Genomic DNA, 25,128 nt, shown 5'->3' on the forward strand with positions numbered 1-25,128 from the left:
GACGCCTTCTCGCCGCCGCCGTCGCGGTGCGTCGTTGTGTGGTGGCGGAAAGATGGCAGCGGCCATAGAGTAAGCGGCGGCGGCGGGCCCAGCGCCGGGCCCCGGTGGTGAGCGCGGCCTGCACCCTTCGTGGGCTCCGCCATACCGTGGCTTCCGCGCTCGGAGGGCTCCGAGCTCCTCCCTGCCCCGAGGGCATGGTCCTGAGCCCCGGTTTCCTGAGGGGCAGAAGGAGAGCGGCCCCCGGTCCCCAGCCTCCAGTCAGGCTTCTCCTTGAGGCTGCTGTCCCCTCGGTGGCCCACAGGCTGCCCTGTTCCCTCCGGAATTCCTTCGTGCCCACCTCCCCGGGCTCCGTCTGTCCCAGCTGCAAGCTGTTCCTGGCTGCCCTCAACCCCTTCCCGGTGCTTGAGTGTCCCTTCATTCCTGTGGCACCTGCGTACGTGTGCTGCCTTCCTCACCTCGATCCTTCCCTGTGCCCTGCTCTGCGGCAGGCAGCTCTGCAGATTCCATCACCCTGCTGGGCTCCCTCTGGGTAGCTCCCACTGTCCCTGTTATGTCCCACTGAACCCTCTCTCCCAGCCTCTCTCCCTCTCTCAAAGGCTTTTTCAGCTGGCCCCCACCCACGGGAGGTTGTGGATTTGCCCACAACTCCACCTCTGTAAGCAGCCTTGGTGAGGTCCCACAGTGAGTGTGTGCGCCATCTGCAGCAGGGTGAAGATGAAGTAGTGCTCTGACCATGGACCATGATGCCCCCACAATCAAGCCCCGCCGCATCCAGAACCAGAACGTCATCCACCGCCTGGAACGCCGTCGGATCAGCTCTGGCAAGGCCGGCACCCACTGGCACCAGGTCCGCGTCTTCCACCAGAACGTCTTCCCCAACTTCACTGTGGTCAACGTGGAGAAACCGCCCTGCTTCTTGCGCAAGTTCTCCCCCGATGGGCGTTACTTCATCGCCTTCTCCTCCGACCAGACCTCCCTGGAGATCTACGAGTATCAGGGCTGCCAGGCGGCAGAGGACCTCCTGCAAGGCTACGAGGGGGAGATCCTGGCTAACGGCAATGACCAAAGATCTGTCAACATCCGAGGGCGGCTCTTTGAGCGCTTCTTTGTCCTGCTCCATATCACCAATGTGGCCTCTAACGGGGAGCACCTGAACCGCGAGTGCAGCTTGTTCACTGACGACTGTCGGTACGTCATCGTTGGCTCTGCTGCTTACCTGCCTGAGGAGCCGCACCCTCCCTTCTTTGAGGTCTATCGGAACAGTGAGTCGGTGACCCCTAACCCTCGCTCCCCTCTGGAAGATTATTCCTTGCATATCATTGACCTCCACACGGGCAGACTCTGCGACACGAGGACTTTCAAGTGTGACAAAGTCATCCTCTCTCATAACCAGGGGCTGTACCTCTATAAGAACATCTTGGCCATTCTCTCTGTGCAGCAGCAGACTATTCACGTCTTTCAAGTGACACCCGAGGGGACTTTCATCGATGTGCGGACAATCGGTCGCTTCTGCTATGAGGATGATCTCCTGACGCTGTCTGCGGTGTATCCCGAGGTGCAGCGGGACACTCAGACGGGGATGGCGAACCCCTACAAAGAGCCCTTCATAAACTCTTTGAAGCACAGGCTGCTGGTGTACCTGTGGAGAAGGGCAGAGCAGGACGGCAGCGCGATAGCAAAGAGGAGGTTCTTCCAGTACTTCGATCAGCTGAGGCAGCTCCGCATGTGGAAGATGCAGCTTTTGGATGAGAACCATCTGTTTATCAAATACACTAGTGAAGATGTAGTCACACTGCGGGTAACAGATCCTTCACAGGTACTGCCTGCCACCTGGGGTTCCCTGTTGCTTGGGGGCAAGTGCTCTCAAGCAGGTTCGGAGCTGTGAGCAGCCTTTCCTAGCTGAGCCTGTGAATGTTCACTGGATGTGCTGTTTAGGACCCCATTACTTCGTTCTTGTGTGAACATTTGGCACCCTTGGTATTGAATGGCTTCAGTATCTTTCGCTCTCACAATTTCACCACATTCTTCACAACTGAAAATGAGACAGAAAAGATCTTAGGTATTATCGAGTCCCCTTTCTCCAGGGATTGTTCCCTGCGCTCATAAGTGCTTCACAGTGCTCTTTCCCTCCTAAATCCCCAGCTGATTTTTTTAGCTGCTATTTCGTGTAATACACTTGCATTGTAGAGGTAGTCTCTCCCTTTTCTTCTGCATCTTCAAGCATGTTTTTCAAATATAATATCTCCATTTTTCACCAGTAGAATTACCTTTTCTGTGCTGCCTACGTACTTACTCTTTCAAGCTTCTGTCAGAGCTAGTATTTATGATCTCTCCAAATTGAAGTAGCAGCTCTTAAATCTAGCTAATGTGCCAATTGCTTTTCCTTTCTGTTTAGTACTAAAGAAGTCAAATTAGAGTAAATGTAGCTCAGACAGTGCTGGGTCCCTCCAGGCTTTTCACCATCCCACGTGTTGATCATCTCTTTTCACCACTGTCACTGTTACTCAATTTTTGGGCTATGTGAAGCTGAGCGAGGTATTTTTCACATTAACCTACTTCAGTCCTTTAATCTGTGCTTTGTTTGTTTGTTGGTTTGTTTGTTTTGGAAGTACTTGGCAAAAATAATTAATAAATCTCTACTGCTGAGGTTTGCCAGGTCGTTCCCTAGATGCTTGTTTATCCTTCCCATCTTGCTGGTTCTAGTACTTAGACCCTACAGAAAACAGACAGTAATTCTTTGTGACCGTGATTTCCCTTTTATATTTGTTTTGGGGTAATTATTTTGGGAGGGAATAAACGAGGCTAAAACTGTTTTACCCACTGGTGTAAAATGGATTGGCTGTCTGAGGAACATGAAAGCTTTGTGGACGTGGCTTGCAGTGTGTAGCTTGTTGCCTGTATCCAGAACGGTGTTCCTGACCCGAGCCTCAGGCCACCCCAATGTGAATGTCTGTGGGAGTGTCAGCTCTGCTCCCTGCTGTGGTTACCAAGGTTTTGTGCCTGCTTTGCTCCGACCTGTTCTTGACTTTAGCTTCACCTGAAGGTTACTTTTAGATGATGCAAATTGTGGCTTGTTTGCGCCGTTCCTCGGGTGATGTATTTTCTGCTGAAGGAGAGCATCTTATTTCTTCTTTCTTTCAGAAGATAATTCCAGATGTGGAGCAGCCTGACCTGCCTGAGTTTAGTCTTGGCGCTAGGGCTTCATGAAGAACACTTTGGTCACTGAATACCTCAAGCTCTCCTTTTTCCTTTCATCTATCAGGGCAGGACATGAGTCTGATTTCAGGATCCTTTCTTCTTTTAGGCTCCTCTGCTAAGGAGGCTGAGGAAGTTCCTGTTTACGCTTGTAGGTTGCCTGTATGTTGCTGTGTATATGTAGATTAGGGGTTGTTGTTCTTGGCTCGTGTTTCAGCCTAGCCAGCTTTGCTGGATGCTTTTTGTAACAGCTGTCTGTACCGTGCTTGTGCTTTGCCTGTGTCACAGGTGCTGCTAAAACGTAGGGAGAAAGATTTCTCTGGTTGAGGGCATCCTGTGTTAACCTGGCAAAGGAACTTCTTTATTTGAGCTTGGAGGAGACTCCCTGCAGTTTTAAAAGATGTAAATAGTTTCTACTTCTGCTGTCTCCTCTTATTTTCTCTCTGCTCCAAAGCTGTATTTCAGAAGGGCTTTCCTTTCCTCAGGCAGTCGTTCAGTGAGTAACCCCATCCATTGTGCTTCGTTTTAACGTGTGGGGGTCGGGTTGTACGATCACAGTTTATTTTGGGTCTGTAAAACAAGTAAACCTTGTGATATTTACAGATGGATGAGGTGGGCAGAGTGCCTGCCGTCATCGCTGAGCATTGACTGGGAGCGGGATGTGAAGCATTCAGAAATGGTGTTTATGAGCAGAAGACTTACCCAGATCTGTGCATATGCCCAATGAATTAGTTACATTTGAAGGAGGGACGGGCTTTGTGGTGCTGGAAATCTAGCCCTGTCCTATTTATTAAAAGCTACCTTTGGTGACCAAGAACGAAAGATGCCCCTTCTTGGTGAGATGGGAATGTCCTTTCCCTTTGCTGTAGTTGTGCTGGTACAAAGGTAGTGTTTTTCTCCACCTCTGGCCTGTTGATGCTGTGAAGCACTGACATTGCCAGTGTACAGTACGGTGCCTGGGCCTTCTTGCATGAGAATGATGGTATTAAAAAGAAGTTGTTAATGTCTTTCAGATTTTCATTTCTATGTCAGCAGGGTATCAGAAGGGCCCAACTTTTTGTAGGCAGTGGTGTAGTGCACAGCGCTCTGAAAAGGCTCATCCCTGTGTGGTGGAAATACTAAGAAGGGAAAGCAAATAATTTCTCTGCATAGAGGAAAGGATGATTTGTTGCCAGCTAGCACTGGGTTTAAAATCATTTTGTCAGCAGGAATGAAAATTAAATTTGGCACTTCAGAAAGCATTTTGGATTTGGTGGAGGGCAGAGAGGAAGAGAAAGCAGAAATATTGACATCCAGTTTGCGAGGAAAAATTGGAAGCTCATTCAGTTGTGGTTTTCTTTCCCATAAATAATGACATCACAGTAAACAGGTGGATAATTTGGTGCCTGTTGAGGCATTTGAATAGCAGAGTGGATTTGTGTGAAGATGTGGGATTCTCCTGCGCTGCAAGGACATTTGGGTAGGGTCTGTGGCCTCACACGGGGAGGAGGAAGGGCCAGCTTCCCTGTGCGTGCTCTCTGGCTAACCCTTGCCTCTGCCTCTCTCCCCAGCCTTCATTCTTCGTCGTGTACAACATGGTGAGCACGGAGGTTATAGCTGTGTTTGAGAATACGTCTGATGAGCTGCTGGAGCTGTTTGAGAACTTCTGTGACCTCTTCAGGAACGCCACTTTGCACAGCGAGGCAGTCCAGTTCCCCTGCTCGGCTTCCAGCAACAACTTTGCCAGGCAGATCCAGCGCCGGTGAGCCATTTGGAGCATGCTTTATACCATATAGACACGCTCACCCCCGTCAGCCGAAGGCTAGTATCAAATAACCACCCTGAGAAAAACAGCTTCTGTAATCACTGAGTGATGCGAGGGTCTGGCTGGGACCTGCTTCATCTTGCAGCCTCGTGCACCTGGTCTTGTATTCCACAGTATCGGTCTTTGTACAGGAAGGAAGAAGGCAACGGTGCAATTCAGTGCTTAGCAGGGAAAGGAATTTTAAGGGCAAGATGTTGCTGGCTCTCTTTGAGCAGTAACTCCTCTGGAGATCATTAGAACAGTACTGCCTAGTAGCTTTGGGCCCCGTAGATAAGATTTATCAAGATGCTACATCATCTAATTGGATGTGTTTTGCCAAGTGGCCTTCTTTAAATTTAGTGTGCAACAAGCTGTGTTCTGTAACAGCAGTAAACAGCTTGTGGTTCTCATTGAACTCTGCTTGGAGAAAGGAAATGGATCTGCCTAGACTTGTTGTGAAAACTGAGCAAAATATCAAAATAACCAGGGTTTCCAGAATGTTCTTTAACAGTCAAATGTGGTTTTAATGAGGCAGAGTGTGTTATTTCTCTTGGAATGTATTTTTATGTGACTCAGGGTGTTTTGTTCTTCTAGTGACTTGTTTGACATCATCCAAAGCACTTGGCAGTCACTTATGGGAGTGAAGCTTCGGCTGATTTTAGTTTCACATCCCATAAGTAAGAGGAAGTTGACTGTAGCATCCTGGAGCTCCCTGTCACAAAATCCCTATTGCTTAGGGTGAAGAAAGAACGAGGGAGCTCACTGCAGGCACCTAAAGAACACTTTCTGCCTTGTGCTGAAATATAGAGGAGAATCTGTTCATCCACTCGACTGTAAGAACCTGTAACAGGAATGTTTAACTTAAGCAGCAAAGTGTAATAATGTTATATACACAGCAAGCTGGCTTTTGGCTGAGTGTTTCTGTTCAAAGGGAAACAGTTTACTGTCTGTGGTGTATGACATTCATGCAGCTGATCTGTCTGTTCTTGCTTGTGGAAAGCTCAAATTTTATTTGGAAAGAGAAATCCAACCTGCATTAGTCGCTTCACCAGGGAGGGCTTTGAGCTCACTGTGGTTTTGAAGAGCGTTCTGCTTCTCTTCAAGGTTCTTCCTCGTCTCAGGTTTCTCCCTCTACGTGTTTAAAACACAATGGCTAGAGAGGGGGGGATTCTAGAGTCAACCTTAAAGGCTCAACTGTTGCTGTGAAACACACTGGCTTTTGCTTATACTGTTTACAGGCTTTGTGGCAAAACTTGGATTGACTGATAAGCTGCTAATCCACCTCTCCCTGTTTCTGATCCTGTTCATTTCCTGTGCTGTGGAGCAGCTGAGGCCAGACCTTGTGGATAGGCAGTCTTGTCCTTCTATCAGTTTGGACTTTCCGAGCAGAAACAGTAATGATGAGGGAGGATAAAAAGGTCACCAGAGCTGGTTGATGGTTGAATCACTATGATACATCTTTGGAAGTGAGCTGTTCTAGTTCTTACACTGCTGCTGTTTTTCTTTCCCTATCAGTTTTCCTCCTTTTTTCTTTTTTTTTTCTTTTTTTCTTTTTTTTTTTTTAAGCTGTGCTGTTCACCTGTGGCCTTTGTGAATAAAATCTGCTTCTTGGTTTGCTTCAGGTTCAAAGACACTATTGTGAATGCCAAGTATGGAGGACACACAGAGGCCGTGCGGAGGCTGCTGGGCCAGCTCCCAATCAGTGCCCAGTCGTACAGTGGCAGCCCGTACCTCGACCTCTCCCTTTTCAGCTATGATGACAAGTGGGTGTCTGTCATGGAGCGGCCCAAGACCTGCGGTGATCACCCTATAAGGTATGAAACAGGTTGACAAGCTGTACGTGAGGACAGAGCATGAGGATAACTCTAAATCACCTCTGCCACGTGGCATGAAATTTGCAGAAAGGATAGACACTGGTGCCTTTCTATCTTGACATCCTTTGGCCAGAGGGTTTATTTCAGTAGTTACACAAAGCTCGGCCAATCTCCTCGTGATAAGTCTTACCTTATATGTGTGGGAGAGCCCTTCAGGTTTTGTCACTGAGCTGCATTATGGAAGATTTGGGTCGTGAAGAGTGAGCCTTTTCCATATGAATGCTCTTGTTCCTCCTTCTAGTACAGTGCAATCTTCCTGTGTGGGCTGCAGATATGTTTCTGGGTGCTTGCTTTCTTGTGCTGGAAGGATTCTTTCTGAACACATAGGGTTAGCTGGTGAGGATCACCTGGTTTGTCCTGTGAATAAAATATTGTCTGGATTAGGTGTTATTCATAAGGCTTCTGGTATTGATTTTGCTATTTTCAGGCTTCCTTTTTTCCCCTGTTTACGTTTCTCACCCTGGGAGCCGTACTCCTCTTCATGTCCCTCTTCTACCTATGATCTATAGGAAATTTGTTTCTGTAGTAGAAGTTTAGCCAGGTGTAAAAGCCATTCTGTGCCTCTTATGTCTGAGTCTTCAGTGCTGACAGCAGGAAGAACTCCAAGCCTGAGAATAAGGAGGTTTGCAGTGCTTCTTTCACAGACACTGTGACTATTTCTTTCTTTTTGTTGGCTGCAGCTATGGCTGCAAGCAGTAGTGGTTAAAAATTCAGCATCTCCTGCCTGAAAGGCTCAAATCAAAGGGGCTGAGTTCTCCAGGCAGAATAGTCTTTCCACTTATAGCGTTGCAAAAGAGAAATGAACCTATGCTCGAAAAACAAAGAGAGCCTTCAGTGTCTAAGTGCTTTGTTTAGCCACTGGACGCATGTTGGGGGCTCTGAAAGCCTCGGGAGTCCATTCTGGATGGTTTCCTGAATTTATTTCCATCAGTGCATTCTCAAAACCTGATTTCCTGTCTCCCCTGGCCCTGACTCAGGTGCTGGGGATCTTCTGATTATTCCTGTGCTCTCAATTCCCAAATTATGTATATTTAATTGATTTTTTTTTTCCTGCCCATATGATTCAGTTTAATCTCCAGCTCCGGTGCTATCTGCAGAGAAAAGCCTGCCCTTTCCCCCTTGTCATGCTTGACGTTGGGAAAACTTGCAGGGCAGTGGTTGTCAGCCAGCGCCAACCTGCGTACGGCTCCTGCAGACAAAAGGGAGCAAAACCTCAGCCGTTTGCTGTGGTTACCGTCTTTGTAGTAAACAAAGCGAAGTGCCACCTTTCCTCCCTCCCTTGAGCAACGCGGCATTTCAGAGGCAGAGCTTTTAAAACTCAAAGCTGTGCAGTCAATTAGGACTTGAATAGGGCCTGGGAGCTGTGGGGCTCCTGAATTTTGGGAAGTAAGCAGAAGACCAGGCGTTAACCTTAACCATTCAGTAGCTGAAGTAGCACTGCTGTGTTTCTCACATAAGAAACAAAAGGATTAATAAAATAATACTGCTGCCCGTTGTGGTTGGAGAGCTTGGAAATGAGGGGTGACGGGACCTGTAATGTAAGTCGTCTGACTGGCTGAAGTGCAGAGACCTTCAGCAGCTACGGATGTTATGGACTGCATGTATTTCCTGGCACGACATCTGTGACATGAAGGCCTCCGTCTGCTTTACTCACCAGTTTCAGCTCCTCTGTGCCTGGTGCCCTTTTGACCCGTACTGCCTTTCTGTGTTCTGTAGGTTCAGCCCTCATTTCTGGCTACTTGAGAGGCCAGTGATGGTTTGCTATCAGGCAGGAAGGACTTCAGGTTCCCCATCACTGCCATTTTCCAATATCTTTTCAGGAGGCTTGAAGAGAAATTCGGTGGGTGAAATGATGGGACTTGTGAGGAAGAGGCTCTAACGCAGCTTTACCTATAGCAGGGGGTCTCTAAAATCCATCTAGATGGCTAATAAGGAGCCATTTAACCAAAAAATTGGTCTGCAGATAAATCTTCCATTTTCATATGGTTTGAAAAGGCTGGTCTTGCTGTTTCTGTTGACATACAATTTTATATTGCAGTGCCTAATTTATCCCCAGAGTGAGAGCCCATGGAAATGGCCTCTGATTGCAGAGCACTTTTAAAAATAGATTTAAAAATACCAAACTGAACACATCTTTGAGATTACAGGGAGCTTCATCTTGAGTAGTAAATTATTGTGAATTGGGGAGAGAGAGGAGCAGACCAGGGACTATGCTTTATTTAAAGAATGACCCTCCACATACCCAGCCTTGTGTAGGAGGGAGAGGGCTTTTAAAAAGCCAAATACCAAGATTGTGACTCTCTTGCTGAGTTCTTGTGTGCAATTTTCAGGCAGAGCTGGCTGGCACTTTGATTCAGAGGAAGAGAGAGGAGAGTGGCCCTCCAGGAAGAACATGAGGATCTCAATAGGCTGTGCTGTTAAAATGTGGAGTATGTCTGCTCCTGAAACAGCATTGCCTGTATCTGTCATCACCTGTTCTTTCCAGGCTGAGAGCTGAGTGCATTGTATTGCTTGCCAGGAGAAGTGGGGGGAAATGTGCTCTAGTATTAAAAGCATTCTCTGTGTTAAAACCAGAGGAAAAATGCAAAATGCCCACATCCGCAAAGCGATGGTGGGAAAGGAAACAACTGGAAGACAAAATGGCAATTCTGTTCCTGAAACTGAAATGGCAGAGAAAAGGCTTGAAGGAGATGAGTTCTTCAGGTGAGAACTTGAGTCCCGTCAGCTAATGCTCAGCTGCTTTGTGAAGGTACCAAATCCCCTACATGGGAAGTGTGGGGTCATCGCAGAGGGTCCCCTGTTCTCACAGCAGTGCAGAATAATGTGTAAGGTGAGCTTATGTCTGCTACAGAAAGTGAGCCTGTCCCCTAGTATGCAGAGAAGGTTCAAGAAATAAATGGCTTTCTAGACTTTGGCTTTTCAGTGCATTGCCTCATCCCCTTGGCAGTGCTCACTTCTTGCTGAAGCTGTGTTCCAGAGCTCACCTATTTGGAGACACAAATGTGCTTCCTCAGACCGACAGCCAGATTTGTGGGCAACAGCAGAAAAACACATCCATTTGCCTTTACCTCTGCCCTTGCTGTGATTGTCTGTTGAATGCTGTCCACCAGGCACTTCTTGCTCAAGCTGTCTTGCTGGTGATTTTTGTTGCTGTGTTTGGAAATCTAACGGGATTTGCAAAGCCTTGTTTGAAGTGTGAGGTGGAATCGGGCACACTGGAGCAGAACTGGATCCAGCTGTTCACCTCCTGAACAGGGATGTAACTAAACACAAGCACAGCAGCATACTGACAGCAGCAGAAGAGGGAAAGATTGGCCTTATAGGTGGAATGAAAGCCATTGCTAAGGGAGGCAAGCTCCATTCTGTACAGTATATCTGCTGTAGGCATCAAGGGGAGCAGCTTGCATTAAGAGAGTATAGAGAGTCAGCACACGTGGGGTCTGAACCGAACTTACTTTGCTATTGTAAAGTCAGCTAAATCCACCAAAATGAAGACAGAGTTTTCTGACTGATAAGGAAACAGTCTTTTTCTAGACAGTGAAAAACCAGCTGCCCCAGGAGGGACTCTCCTGTGTCGCCAAGAGCCAGACACCCAGCTGAGGATCTCCTGCCACTGAGGGAGTACCAGAGACTGAACAAGGCACTTGTCTCTGTTTGTGAAGAGTCCAGATGGCAAAGTCAATAGTCAGGAACAGCCATAATTGACTTTCTCTTCCTTTCAGATTTTACGCTCGTGATTCTGGCCTCCTGAAGTTTGAAATCCAGGCGGGACTCCTGGGGCGACCCATCAATCACACAGTGCGGCGCCTGGTCGCGTTCACCTTCCACCCCTTCGAGCCCTTTGCCATCTCAGTGCAGCGCACGAATGCGGAGTATGTGGTCAACTTCCACATGAGGCACAGCTGCACGTAGGGCAGCGCATGGGCAGGGCAGCTCTTCTCCTCGGGTCTGGGCCTCTGCCACAGACAGACCAAAGCCAGGCGCTCACACCTTCTAGGAAACCAAACCATCGCTGGCGTCAAGAGATCTGACCTGGGAGCTCCCACCTGCCGGCATCTCACAGTGCCCTTAGCTGTGGAAAGGTGATCTGTTGAAGTCAGACCTGCAAATATTTCTTCTCACTCTTCGTACCGCAGCGGTTCCCACTGCGTTAAGCGCTGCTGTTGTTCCCTATTCCTGTTGATGAACAAAGTGTAGCTGAGATTTGTTTCTCCATTTCCCAGAGGCACGTCTGTTTTCTCTCCTGTTGTATGTCTTAGGATGGCAACCATGGAGCTTTGCAACATATCTGTGGAGTGCTCCCTTCTGCACTGATGCTTTCCTACTTTCTCAAGACAAACAGCCTGTCCTAGGGGGAATGGATAGAAGCCACGGGGAGGGCTTAGAAATACAGCTACCTGTATTTGTATTGCCAGTATTACTAGGGAAATGAAATCCTGTTCTCATCCACACCATCTACTCGCACGGTTTTAATATGCAAGAGGCTAGGAAAAAAGCTGTGAGAAATCATTGGAACTGAGAGAGACGAGGTGTATTCCTTTCTCTTATGCAAGTAATTTAATCTTTGTGCCTTAGTATCCATAAAGCCCCTAAGTGGAAGGTGGTAAGTTAGTACCAGAAGGCCTGATTGTGTCTCTGGCGTATGAAAAAGCAAGAAGGAAGGTGGGTGGCTGAGAGGGGTGTGGGGAACAACAGCAGCTCCTTGCTCCTCTTGAAGGATTTCTTTCCGCAGTGTGGATGAATCCTTATGGACATCTGCAGGCTTGCTGCTGAGCAGAAGGGAGTCCCAGCTGCTGGCACCCTCCTGTGTGCTGGAGAATGACCGTGGAGAACTAATAGCATTTGGGTTTCCCCAGGAAGGAGGGAGGATACCTGAATTACTGTGCGTTGCTGCAGGTTTGCAGTTAAGAGATGAGTTTGTTGACTTAACGTTGCTTACCTATCCCTGTTTGATACACTGTTCTCTGTGAGAACCCTTTTGGGTATTCCCAGGCTTCAAAGCACAACTGGCTGATGCGTCGTGTTCGGTTTGGTGCTGACTGGACCACTGCAGTGTCTATGCTGCCTAGAAATTAAGCTCCTAGGTGTATTACTTACTGCTTGTCCTGGTAGTTGGTGTGGCCTGCCCTCCTCTGATAAAAATGGAGTTTTTGGTTGTAGAGCAACATTTTGTGTTTTGCTGCACACAGAATTGTGACTGTGTGCTATCAAGCATTGCAGACATCCCCTGTGAGGTGCAGAGGGGACATCAGAAAATGGTGCTTGTACATGGGAGGCACCTACTTTAAATGACCCTGTTGGTGTCATCTTTGGACCAAAATGGGCTGTGGGTGATGTGTTGTGGCCACATGCCTGTGAAGAACAGTACTGAAGTCATACATTCATTTTGCATAGTAAAGCATAAGAAAATAACTTTGTGTGTTGGTGGTGCCTGCATAAAGCATGAATGTGGGACCTTGCAAGGGAAGGTGACTGAGGGTCCTCGAGTCAGCCTTTACTTTCTGTTCTATGGTATTAACTTTCCTGGCCTTGCTAAACTTAATTCTAGGACAAGACACTGTATTTCACCGCTCTTCTTCTGGTTTATGCACTGTGGGTTTCTCAGGTCTGTCAGGAATGACTTCAGGTTGGAAGACTGCTAATAGGGGGAGCATCAGGCCATGTGTGCTTTAGGTCTGGGCTCCTCTTCATCTAATAACACTATTTGTCAAGGTTTTAGGTTTTTATCCTGTGATCTGTTCCTCAAATATTCAATTAAAGCTCCGAGTGGAGAATCATTTGCACATTGTAGATCATGGAATTACCTTCTTCCTGCACCACTCTCACATTTGTTCACACTTTCAGAGACTATTTTTGTTTTCTTTTCTCCAAAGCTCTCAACAGCTCCATCCAAGACTGGCTTTATGCCTTGATGTCAACCTGGGAGGTCAGTGCTTATTAAAATAGCTGCCAGATCTCCATTTAAATGTTGTTTGGTTGTTTTTTGTTTTTTGGTGGCAGAAGTATAAACCAGTTTAGCATTTCTGCAGTAGGGGCTTTTGGCAGATTCAGGCTGTCCTGAGTGAAGCAGAGAGCATGGCGTGGCTTATTGGACTCGGGGCTGAGAGACCAGAGGTCTGCTCTTATTCTGCTATTAAATTGTTTTGTCACTGAGGGCAAATCTATTCCTGTTCCATCCGGTGTTTCCTTCTCTGTAAATGAGGCCAAAAACATATTTTCAGCTTTTGTAAAACACTGAGATTCATGGATAAAAAGTGCTTGGGTGAGTGCTAAGTATTTTCTTATTATGTTTGCAGACAAACTGATTGATTCATTCTGGGTACTAATTGCCTTTGAGTAGCATTGCAGATCCTCTGGTCGTGGCTGCTGCATTTTATATCTACAACAGAGTTAATTTTATTACAGAAATGTATTGGAAGAAAAAAAGTCTCTCATGCTTGAAGTTTTGATTCTTTATTAAAAAAAAAATAAGGTGTGTGGTGGGGAGGGTGGGAGGAAAGGGCAAATATTTTCTACCTGATATTTTTCCTAGGCTAGGATGGATTTGTTAGCAGCGCAAGACGAAAATGGAATAAACAGAATTTGCTTTAAGAGCCTGATCTGTTGTTTTTGTTTTCTCAAAACCTTAGTGGTGCAGCCAGGAGTCCCATTGTTAGGAAGAGATGGCAGGGGTGTGAGCTGGGCTACACGGGCACATTATGCTAGTTTGTTGCCTCTTCCCAACATCTGGAGTAGCAGCGTGCTTCCTACCAAGGGCATTTCTGTAGCTGCTGCAGGTTTCTCATTCTTCTCTCCAGAAGAATGCTGGGGGAGGAATACTTGGCCTTTGGTTATGTTTTCCTCTTTTAATTTTATTGCTAGCCCATCTCAGACTCAGACTCTTCATTTAGTCCATTTTATAGCACTTGCCTAACCTTGTGGCCATTTTCTTCTGCTCGTGCTCAGTGATCAAGAGATAAAGGTTGAGCAGTACAGCTTGCTTGGCAGAAGTCATCACCTCTCCATTGCTTTTTAGGGCAGTTGCATTTTCCAGCTGTGTGCTGCTTCAGACATGAAATATCTTTTGCACAATGTCGTGGCTGAAAATTTGTAGATGGTTCTGGACCGGGACCCCCTTGTTAACCCACTGCTGCTTTGTGACCACCCAGCATTGTGCCTGTATGTATTGGTTCCTATTTGTGTCTGCAATCTTGGCCCTGAGAGCTTCTTCAAACCTTCCTCTGTTTTCGTGTGTGCAGTTCTCTGTTGCTTTCCTTTGGAGACCTGGAGCATGTCGAGGTTCTTGAGCCTGCAGCTCCTCAGAAAGGTACTAAGTGACAAGGAGATGCTGAGATGCTGGACTTCAGTACCATGTTTGTTAGGCAGTGGAATCCCATCTTTATTACTTCTTGCGCTGCCTTTGCTTTAAAAAAGAACTATGTAATATTTCTTATATGAACTGCATTAGTCAGCAAGCCACAGAAATCCCAATAGAATCAAATCTATGTATCCATTAATGGCATGTTCCTGCTAAGCACTCCTTTTGGTTAACCCTTCAGCCCTGAGCTGCTGTCCCTGATATAGCTCCCTGCTTTTCTCTGTGTACTTACCTTTTGCTCACATGCTGGTGTCTGTTATGCTTCCTTTGTTCTCTTTTGACCCAGCTAGACGAACCAGATTTCTGAAGCTTTATTTCAGATTTCTGGTGCTTTCCTATGTTTTCTATTGTTTTTCACGTTTCTGTCCTCTGATTGCTTTTCTGCCAGCTCTTCCTGCAGGATTTCTCAGGACTCTGGAAATGGAGATGATGTCTGAAAGGTAATGGGACATGTGGCCCTCCAGCAGATTTCCTCCCGGTGTGACTTAGAGAAGTCAGTCCTGTGGGCAAGCAATGGGACAGGATTTTGTGGGTTTGCTTTTGTGTTGCTTTCATAGTTGTTAATGTGCCTGAATGCTTGTACTTTCCTGCCTTGTTAGTGTGGTTGTAAAAGCTTTTCTGGCCAAATACTTCCTTACCATGAGAGAATGGTGAAAGGGCTTTTATATACTTTTTTTTTTTTGTAGCCCCTGGGCTGTGGGGGCTGAGCTGTGCAGTCAGTCATTGTAGCAGTAACAGCCTGGCACTGCCTGCCAACTAGGCTGACTGCTCATCAGGCAGCAGCAGCCCCTGCTAGAGCTATGTTCTGGCTAAGGTCTGATTAGCCCGTGTTTCTTTCAGGGTAGCAACCAGGGAAGAGCTGTACTTATTGTGTAAGGAAATGAATTCTTAGAAAAATACTGATGTGGAAAAACCCTGAATTGCACATTCTTTTCCTGATGTTATGACATAAAAATACTGCACCGGCTTTAGACTAGCGTTCTGGAAATGAGTAACTTGTGGGTGACTACTCTGTTCCTATGGGAGAGAACTGAAAAGGAGAAGTTAGAGCAGGGGCACAGTGTCTCTGGTCCCAACCATTCAGGGCTGGGCTGCAGCATCTGGGTAGCGTTTTGCAAAGATACCACGTGCACCTGTGTGTGTGGGGGCAGTTTTAGAGGAGGTGGGACTGCTTTAGGGCAGAGTGGCAGGGAAATGCTCACTAGATGCCCTCAACAGGGAGAGGAGCCTGCCGGGGAAGCTTTCTGACAGGAACAGCAGCACAGTGTTTGGCTGCCATGGAAGGAAATCCTGCAAGAACTGCAGTGAGGCAGTGGAAATTCAGGGTGACACTGCAAAGCTTCCTGCGTTTTCTGCATTCTGCTTTGTTCAAGTACAAACTGGAGTCTTTGGAGGAGTTCGCCTTCTGTAGATGACAGAATTTAGCCTTTTTAAAGCTGTCCTTAGCTCTCTTTTTTTCCATGCTAGGCATGGACCAAAGCAGCCCTGGCTCTGCCCAGAGGACTCTCTGAGCCCCAGCTCTTGGCAGTGCTCCATCCCTCCCTGAAAGCTGTTCATGAGCCGGTTCTCATCTGCCATGACCTCCATCCATCCCAGCATGTTGCAACATGAGGAGAGAGGCGCAGAGTACTATGAGGACACGTCGGATGCCCCAGGACCCTGCCGCCATCAACCGAGTGGATGTTTCTTGTATATGGGTCTGGTGAGGATGCACTGGTGGTGATGGCACTGAGCACGGGGCCTGTAGGACAACCCAGCCCTAGGGACGGTGGCACTATGGCTGTGTCAGCAACTGTGGGGCGTGAAGGGAGAGCACTCCACAGGAAGCCCCGTGGGAGGCACTGTGATGTGATTTAGGGCATTAAGAAGAGCAGCGGGCCCACGTGTCCACCCAGCGTCTTCCCACTGCCCATTTGATAGCTCCTCAAAGGCGCAAAATGGCGCGGGGCCGGATTAGATGTACCCTCCGCCCTCAGCCTGCACCGGGAGATATGGCGCTCGCCCTCCGCCTCCGGCCCTCTGGCACCAGCGCTGTCGCCATGGCAACGGGGAGAAGCAGCCATCCGCATGGAAACGGCCTTGCTGCGCCGTGCAGCGCGTCGGGGGGGAACACGGTTCAAGTGGCGAGTTTGGAGGGGAGAGGGGCCCCGCTGTGTGGTCCTGGCCCAAATCGCAGTGCTGTGAGGCAATGGAGATCTCTCCTTAAGCTCTGGCACTGTCCCAGCGTGTGCCCTCGCCATAAGGATGGCTTCTGTTGCTGCTGCCCTATTTTTTTTTTCTGTCTAGTCCTGAGGTCAGGGTGAGGCCCAGATGAGCTGTACTGATAACCACGGGCCGTGTAGCTAAGTCACTGTTTCAGCCCTGGTTGAGAGTCCTTAATGCCAGTAAAATCCCTCTCTGTAAGCAGAAGGGGAAGCTGGCAGCCAAACAAGGTCTCCTGTAACATAGGGCAGAGCAATGTCACGGCTGTGCGGTGCAGCCGGGCTGGCTCTGGGCAGCGAGGTCGGAGCTAATCTCTGCCTTCCTCCCTCTCACCCTTTATCCCCCAGACAATGGCCCTGCCCATGCCAGCTCCATCCCCAGAGGGCTCCGATAAGGGCTGGGAGGGCAGCTCTGCTGCGAGGCTGCTTGCACCCACCAGGCTTTGTCCCAGTTTTACACCGGCCCCTGGGTGTGAGCCCACCCTCCTGCAGGGCTTTCCACCAAAGGAGCAGCTTTGGCCAACGTGTCTGTCTATGGGCAGATTGTCTCCCAGCATCTCCCAGCGCTGAGGCAGGCTGCTTCCCTGCTGCGTGCTGCACAAGGAGCCCGGGGGGCTGCCTGGCTCTCCCCGTTTCCTCGTGGTGTTTGGTAGTGGTTGGTTCTGACAGCTCAGGAAATTAGAAAATTTACTTGTGCCGTGGATGCGGCAGGAGCAAAATGAAAGGCAGCAGCCAGGTATCTGCAAGGGACGGCGTGGGGGCCATTGCTGGCAATTAGGAGAGTGAGTTGTTTGCCTGCCGGCTGCTGTGTGGAGAGATGAGAGCCGTATTTCACCACCTCAGCTTGGGGGCTGCTGCTGAGAGGCTGGGGCTGAACATACGTCTTTCTCCTGGCTGGCCCTGTGTTTTGTTACCTATGTGCAGTGGGAAGCCTGGGCTGCTCCTGCACACAGAAGCAAGCAGAGGGAACGGGCTGAATGCTGGAACGGGTAGTGATGTGGCTATGAGGCATAGAGGATGTTAGTTTGACTTTTGCAAAATGAGTCGTGAAGTGGTGTAGCACAGGGGATAGATTTTGGAGTGCCCATCTTCTTGTCCTCCTCCAAGGTCCTCATCTTTGCAGGTTCCTGGGCTGGGAGATCCTGGGGAAGTTTTTCATGTTGTGTTTTCTCTTCCTGCTTTTTTATCTCCCCATTCCTTCTTTCCTGCCCCACGTTTTCACTGCCCGCACGCCCTTACTTAGCTCTCAGCCCCTCACACCCAACGCTTTTTCCTTCTGCCCAATTTCTCTAGCAAACTGAACTGCTCCCCAAGCAATGGCTTTTGGGGCTCCCTAGCTGAGAAGAGGTCCCGGACCCGTGCACATTCCTACTCCTAGCTGTGGGGCATTGGAAGCGAGTTGTGAGCTCCAAGGGAACAAAAGGACCTTGCAAAGTGGCAGCAGCAGAAGGGGAGAGCATGGCAGAGGAGACGTGAGTGGCTTCAAAAAAAGGAAATACAGTGAGGCTGCATCTCCCCAAGAGGACCCTGCAGCCCTGCTCCATCGTGAGCCCAGGGACTTGGATGCTATTAGGCAGTTCATTAGTAAAACCTCTGAGCCGTTCCCACTGCTGTTGAGTACCTATTAATGCCTCTTGAGGGGAGAGGAGAAGGACATGAAAGCACAAAAACAATCTGAGGGCCCTTGATCTCTTTTTGGGCTGAGAGGTCGGGGCTGGGGCTGAGGGGCAGCTGTGGGGAGGAGAGGCTGCACAGGGATGTGGGGCGTGAAAGCAGCAGCTTTGCACATCCCTGATTATCTTGAAAGGCTGAGTGCAAAACATAACCCGACTTGAACTGCAACTTCTCAAAGGCTCCCAAGGGGCACGTTGGGGTTATAAACACCTAGTCAGAGCCCTGCTTCGTGCCAAGTTCCAGCCAGGTATTCCTGCACCATAGGGAAAGCAGGCAAAACCTGCACAGATGTCCCTGGCAGCTGCAGCTGGGTTGCAGTAAGCTACCCCTGCTGTGACAGTTTATTAGCACCGCGGGGTCTGTCCCCTTCTCCTTGCTTGTGTATACAGTCAGCTGTTAAAGGACACTGACATCGCTTAATTAATGGTTTAATTGAATCTCACAAAGGGATCGAAATTGGCTGCCTGACTCCTGCCACTGAGATGCTCACATAGGAAATAGTAAATCACCAATTCAGCAAATAAAGCTGCACTCTAGGTAGAAAGTCCCTGTTGTAGGGGTGAGGGAAATAATTCCTCTTTGCACAGTAATATGCTATTAGAGATAAGTCTGGGGCTACTTTTTTCGAGCCACAGGGTGTCATCCCTGGCCAAGGGAAGAGTAACTGGGTTAGACTGTCTCCCCAAGGCACTCATTAATGGGGAAACAGACCTGAGGTAGCGTTTTATCTCTAAGTCAGAACAGTGTTTTATGTTTCACGCCCGATGTGATGGAGGAAGGTACACGTGGTATTTTAAAATGAAGGACAATACCCAAGGAAGGCCATGGTAGAACTGGGATGAAGCTTTGCAGTCAGTAGCACCTTCTGGGCTTGTTTTCAGGAGGAGGGGAAAAACAAAAAGCTTTTTGTGGGATTAGGGAATCAAAGATGAGCAGGAAGAGGAGGGAGTAGGGAGAAAAAATGTCTCAAAGCAATGGGAAAGCCCAAAGGGAGAGGATGTGACCCTAATGACGGTGCTAATGCTGTGGTCATACTACTCAAGTAATTGCTGCTCAGGAGGAATGCGAGCCAATAGAAAATGGTATTCTACCCAGGCACCAAGAAAAGCAATTAAGACTGGTAAATACCAGTGGTTGACTAAAACTAGGCCTTTAATTAATAGTTTCGTCTGAAGGGTAAGGAAATCATTAAGTGCTGTTGGTGTCTATTAATTCCCTGCAAGAGGAACCACAATAGAGGGTTTTAAGAGTTCTTTCACGGTACAGTGTGTGCGACTGAGCCCTTGCACTAGGAGGGAGAGGTTGCTTTGTGTAGTTGTGCTCTCCCATATCACTGACAGCTGCCCCCAAAGCCTGAGATTTGCTGTGAAATAAACAGCTCAGACTGAGTATTTAGCTAGGACACAGCTTAGGGGGTGCTCCGTCAGGGCTGGAGTGAAAGTGGGTGGAAATGTAACCAGTGAAAAGCTGCACAGCTGAAGCACTGTGCTGGAAAGCTTAGGGAGGATGCAAGAAACTGGAGGTTCAGAAGACAGATACTGCTTGCTTTTGTAAGGATCCGGCCACTGAAGTGTTAAACTAACATCAGTCTCGTCTGTTCAGGTTGGAGAGTGCTAAATAAACCTCAGTTGGAGGAAGGAGTAGCAGTAGGTACCCAAACCAGGCAGAGCAGATAGGGAGATGCAACAGCCCGCTGCACTGACAGTGGCTGTGTATCAGTAGATTTCATCAAATATTCAGAAATGCTCAGAAACCAAGGATGTTACAGAGCAGCCTCTCTAAAGGGCACAGCCTTGATTCTAAGTCTGGATGAGAGAAAGATTTACTATAGTTGCTATTTGACTCTCGAGCCATCCACCTACTCTTCCTTGAATTTCAAAAAGACCACGTCTTTTTGTAATCTTGTTTTTTCAATCCATTCCACCGTATTTATCTAACGTGGGCATTTCTGCTGCATTGATGCAACAAGCAGCTCGTGGTACAGAATGGTAGTGTTTGGTTTTCTCAGTGTGTGCTATGCAGTGCATCACTGACAAGCCTGCCAGCACTGACTGGTGCTCCTCCTTTGTCAGGGCTAGTCACAGTGCTCTGCAGAAAGCAGTCTGCTGCAAGGCACACCAGTGCTCATGGCTGCCTTTGCCAGCTAGCTGCCCAGGGAGTTAGGCTCTGTGGTTCATAGTATCTTCTCCTTAAAAAGAGTAATATGGAGTCACTAGAAGCTCAGCCATGTTTCTGGAGCAACGGGGAAGCTCTTCTAGTCTGTCAGACATCTGTGAAGAACCTCTCTTCCTGGCTGTCAAATCTGAGACAGCTCAAGGAACTTCCCTTCAAGATAACTTCTCCTCTATTCAAATTCAGACAGTTGGAGTAAGGTAAGGGATTCATCTGGATCTTATTTTATTCTCTTCTGTCAAATGCAACTCAACAGGCTCTTCTGAGCAGACTGATTTCTTTCAAAACCTGCTGTATGCCATTCAGCCCCATGAAGGAGGTTCACTGCCTTGTTGCCATGGTACCCTTTCTCTAAAGAGGAAGAGAATAGTTAATTATGCAATTTAAGAAACGAAGGAGGAACGACAAAGAGAAATAATAGAAAGGAAGATTCTGGGTTTGTGATAAGACTGCTGGCTGCACCAAAATACACTGTTTACAAGTGAAATGTTTGCCCGGCGTATGCTGTATATAGCAAAGGACAGATTCTCTGGCAGTATGGATTTCAAGGAGCTGCCCTATGCTAGGCAGTGTGCTTTTGCCATCCAAGATCAAGCCTATAGTCAGTTACTGCTGTTACTTTCCTTGGTTAACGTTCCAAAGAGACTCAGACATATTTGTTTGGCTGCAGTTCTCTCTGGATGGAGGTAGGGCAGCAATAATACATCACAAATCCATGACAAGCCCATGCTGCCTGTGGATATACAGAAGCACAGTTCAAGATGTAAATGTTTTAAATCTTCTTGGCAGCATTTTGTTGTTCTCAGGCCTACTAACCCCCTGCTTGCCTACCCCAGGAGCTCCAGCAAATCCAGTTTGTGGTACACGAGGCAGAACCAAAGGGACTGCAAGCAGCAAAACTGGCACAATCCCAGCTCCTTCGAAGGACTGGCATTTTCCATTTGCCAGCAGCGCTGACAGGCTGGCTACAGCGTGAGCGCAACAAAGCACCACAGCAGACCTTTGACAGTAATGGAATCTGACTGTGGTACTCCACGCTGTGCAAACGGTGAGAGTCGCTTCACGCACACCACAATAAGCTGTGCAAGCCAGGTGGAAAAGTGTTACCCCATGCCTAGTTTCCAAATGTGTGCAGTGAGAGAAAGACAGAAGGAAGATGAAGTGACCCCATGCAGTTGTTTACTACAGAGGACTGGAAGGAGATCTGATTCAGTACATACCTAATGGTCCCTCCTTCTACCTAACAAGAACAGTAATAGCACCAAGGGCTAGACAAGAGCCACATACTGTGGAAAGAGGAAGAGAGCAGCTGAGAGGCAGTAATAACCCAAAATACTTCTAGAAACACAGCAGGAATGACTGTCAAAAGACCAACATTTTAATCAACAAACTTTACACACAAGAGGCTTCCCACTAAGGGATTACATGTATTCCTGCTTTTACCACCAGCTTCTTCTACTGCTTGGGCTTCTAAGGCCCAGGATGGTGGTCTTAAACCTTCTCTCCTCAAAAAATTCCAGGGAGGATGGCTTTCCAGAATGTGACACAACCCAGTCCCTGTTATACGAGCTCATATTGAATGCAGTGTCTCTTCCATTCCCTTCTCACATCCGCCTGGCTTTCCGTGGCCGGCAGCCGTTGTGTGGAACCGGGGTGTTGTCGGTGATGGAGATGACCTCCAAACCTCCCATAGTCAACCCCTTGATGGCAGCCTGGAACAGAGCAAGACAGCAGATGATATACTGTTATCAACACATTGCAGAGCAGAAAAGGGAAAAGGCTGAGAGGCAAACAGATTGGTTCCCTGTCTGAAAATCAACTTGGTTCAATAGTCCTACTTTGAAATTATCTTAGAGTATTAATATCAGAAGGACCATTTTAAACCTCTCTCTCCACTCCTTTTGTCAGAATTCCCCTCAGCTTTGGTGCTTAAGTGGCAAGAAAACAAATACAGCATTTATTCTGTCTCCAAAGGAAATTATTCTGAATTTTTTCTTATTCTACGTTTTCTTCGCCAGGCATTTCAGTGATGAATTCTTTGTATCGCCTTCAGAAAAATAATGAAGTTAATCAGTACTGTCATGAGACCAGCCTCAATTTAAAAAAAAACCAACAACACAACATGGATGATGTCTGAGAAAGAAAAAAATATGAAAGGAAACTGACACCTACTTTGCGTCCTGGCCCCAGTCCTTTCACCATGACTCGTACGTGCAGTACACCCTTTCCACGTGCTTTCTGAGAAAGGAAGAACTGGTTAGTATTCTCTTTGACAAATCTGCTGCTGTTCTTCCTCCCCTGGAGTCCTTCATTCCCTTCTGACCCACTATCATAGTATTCTTTAAGTAAAAATAAAAAGTAGGTGGTAATGGATATGGAGGAGAAGGGTGGTGATTACTGCACAGAACCACATGCCAGCAGAAAAGGAGCTCTGAATAAACAGTGGCAGTTGGAAGGAAGCTTGTGTTAAGCTGTCAACTCTGCATACAGAGAAAGTATCTGAGATCAAACTATCCATGACCTAAAGACAGGACAGAAAATGACATATCCGTGGATACCTGACTAACAAGGAGTAACTCCAAGCTGTTTTCCCTTATCTAATGCAGTGACTTTTATCTGGTGATCAGTGGATTCCTTCTAGAGGGTAAATGAGAAAAGCAGTCAAGCTTTCTATTCACTGTGCAGGAGACCACAGCGACAGTGTAAAAATTGTAGGGGCTTGCAAATTGAAAATGAAAAACACCTGCTGTAAAGCAGAGCAGTGCTGCCACCAAGTGGAGCTGCTCTGGGTCTCAGTTTCTGTGTTCGGGTGCAATTGATCTACTACAAACTTTAACAGGAATAGGAACAAATCAGGCCAACCACAGTTATGCAGCTTTTATGAGGCTCCAATGAGCAAAGACTAATAGTGAAAGTGTTCTTATATTCCCCTCAATCAACCATAATAAGGTGTTGGCCAGCAGTGGCACAGAACACCTCCGACATGAAAGGTTCCACGTAATTTAGGATGAGGATTTTCAGTTTAACCTTGCCTTATTTTGCTGTAATGAGAACCGTAACACAGCCAGCCTCATTTTTTCCTGTCACCCGGACACCTACATAGTTTTTTTTTTTACATTAAACTGTACACATCTGGAAATTACATCTGCGTGGACATCACAATCTGACTGGAACTGCTGGCAGCAGCTCATTTCTCCTGTGGCAGAGAACAAATATAAAACATTCAGCCAGTAATTACAGTCACTTCTCAATCACCTACAGCACAAAATTAAACTGCTGCTGATTCAGGGGCTTATATTTCCAAAGTGCCTGAGGTATGTTCCCTTTCAATGAAAGAGCTACGAAACTGGAGCTAGGAAACGATAGGCTACAAGTTACAGTCACAGCTTGCACAGCTAATCTCACTTCCTGAGCATTTTTAACTGATGCTTCAAACACGCTTTGCCAGCATGAAGATGCTTGCTGTCAGCAAATGGTAGTGTGCTGCTTGAGTGTTAATGAGCAGAGGTCTGCAGTGCCGCTCATGAGCAAGGGACAGCAATATAAACAAGAAGCAAAATGTCTTCTGCCATGCTCTATTCTCCTGAAGATAAATGAAGCTACTGCACTTGTCCCCTGTGGACCCAGGAAGCAGGGGGATGCAGGAGAGTGACAATAGCCGGTGCAGACTCACCACTGCTGCCGCTATGCCGGCTGTCTGTGCCGCAATGGCAGTTCCCTTCTTGGCATTCTGGAAGCCTTCAGTGCCGCAGGATGTATGGGCAAACGGCCTGTTGTCAAAGCTGACCACTTGGATGTGGGTACTACAGCAAGAGAGGAGCAAAAGAAAGAAAGAAGCTCAAAGAGGATTTTACTCTCATAATGCAAGGCTCCGCCACATAACTCAGCTCCCTCCTCAAAACCATATCAACTCTTTCAAGGCACGTCAGTTCTACTCACATGGACCTCCCAGCAGTGAACGCTGGGGTTATGGTGGAGAATCTGAGTTGCAGAACCTTTGTGGACAACCTGTTCCTACTCACTGTCCCAAAGATACAGCTAACCCTTTCACACATGCTTCTCACTGTGGGCATTTTACCTCTTCTATTTCACAGAATCACAGGTTTGGGTTGGAAAGGACCTAAGAGCCCACCCAGCCCCACCCCCCTGTTATGGTCGGGTGCCCCCATCAGCTCAGGCTGCCCAGGGCCCATCCAACCTGGTCCAGGGATGGGGCACCCACAGCTCTCTGGGCAGCTCAGGTTTACATTCTGTGTCATGAACTTCCCTGGAGTTTTTCATTTGAAATGCAAAGCTTGCAGTGCATCACAAGCCCTCATTGCACAGAACGGGAGAAGCAGTCTGCTCACTTGTTGTACGTGGCTTTGATGTGAGCTATCGGGATCTCTTCATAGGTTTTTCCATCCCACCTCATGGAGCTCCTCTGCAGGATTAAGGGGCTGAGAAGCAAGACAACAGTTATCAGACACCGGCTCTTTCCATCTGGGGAAGGAAAGAAGGGAGGCAGCGATGCCAGAAGCCCCGTGTCCCTTCCCCTTGCCCCGCGTGAGGCCGAGGCCGGCCCGCTCACCTCAGGTCGGTGCCGCTCAGGCTCTCCGCCCCCTTCTCGGCCCCTTTCTCCGCCAACTCCTGCAGCCTCCGCACGCCTGCGTGCACGCCGCGGCCTAGGCCAGCGCTGCGGGAAGAACGGGAAGCGTGGGGAAGTGAGGGCGTGAGCAGCGCTCGGGGCGCACCCCGAGCCCACCGGGCACCAACGAACCCCGGACACCGACATCATCCCCTCCGCTCACCCGCAGGCCGCGCCGCGCAGCCGTTGCCAGGCGACCGTCAGCACGGCGTGCATGGCGGCCCCCGTCCCGCGAGCGGCGTCCC

General features: G+C 48.1%; 2 protein-coding genes across 12 annotated transcripts; one reads left to right on the top strand and one right to left on the bottom strand.

The window, feature by feature from the left end:
• The first annotated feature begins 33 nt into the window (after nucleotides 1-33).
• Nucleotides 34-22,332, top strand: DET1 (de-etiolated homolog 1 (Arabidopsis)). 10 transcript variants are annotated; one of them, XR_003076952.3, is made up of 6 exons: nucleotides 34-69; nucleotides 705-1,816; nucleotides 4,746-4,936; nucleotides 6,601-6,792; nucleotides 21,093-21,304; nucleotides 22,275-22,332. XR_003076952.3 is itself a non-coding variant. In XM_040706969.2 (5 exons), the coding sequence occupies exons 2-5, from the start codon at nucleotides 734-736 to the stop codon at nucleotides 21,211-21,213; spliced, it is 1,587 nt and encodes a 528-aa protein (XP_040562903.1). In that variant the 5' UTR covers nucleotides 34-69; nucleotides 705-733; the 3' UTR covers nucleotides 21,214-22,332. The 10 variants fall into 10 exon arrangements, 9 of the variants coding, with proteins under 9 accessions (XP_040562903.1, XP_040562904.1, XP_046755314.1 ...); XM_040706969.2 differs by having other exon boundaries at nucleotides 21,093-22,332; XM_040706970.2 differs by having other exon boundaries at nucleotides 708-1,816; nucleotides 21,093-22,332.
• Nucleotides 21,613-25,128, bottom strand: MRPS11 (mitochondrial ribosomal protein S11). Of its 2 annotated transcripts, NM_001005821.2 has the most exons (6): nucleotides 25,047-25,128; nucleotides 24,827-24,931; nucleotides 24,606-24,695; nucleotides 23,930-24,059; nucleotides 22,429-22,494; nucleotides 21,613-21,968 (listed from the first exon to the last, which is right to left on the bottom strand). In NM_001005821.2, the coding sequence occupies exons 1-6, from the start codon at nucleotides 25,097-25,099 to the stop codon at nucleotides 21,861-21,863; spliced, it is 552 nt and encodes a 183-aa protein (NP_001005821.1). In that variant the 5' UTR covers nucleotides 25,100-25,128; the 3' UTR covers nucleotides 21,613-21,860. The 2 variants fall into 2 exon arrangements, with proteins under 2 accessions (NP_001005821.1, XP_046755018.1); XM_046899062.1 differs by having other exon boundaries at nucleotides 24,827-25,128.

Source organism: Gallus gallus, chromosome 10 (assembly GCF_016699485.2).
Source record: "Gallus gallus isolate bGalGal1 chromosome 10, bGalGal1.mat.broiler.GRCg7b, whole genome shotgun sequence".
NCBI classification, from domain to species: Eukaryota; Metazoa; Chordata; class Aves; order Galliformes; family Phasianidae; genus Gallus; species Gallus gallus.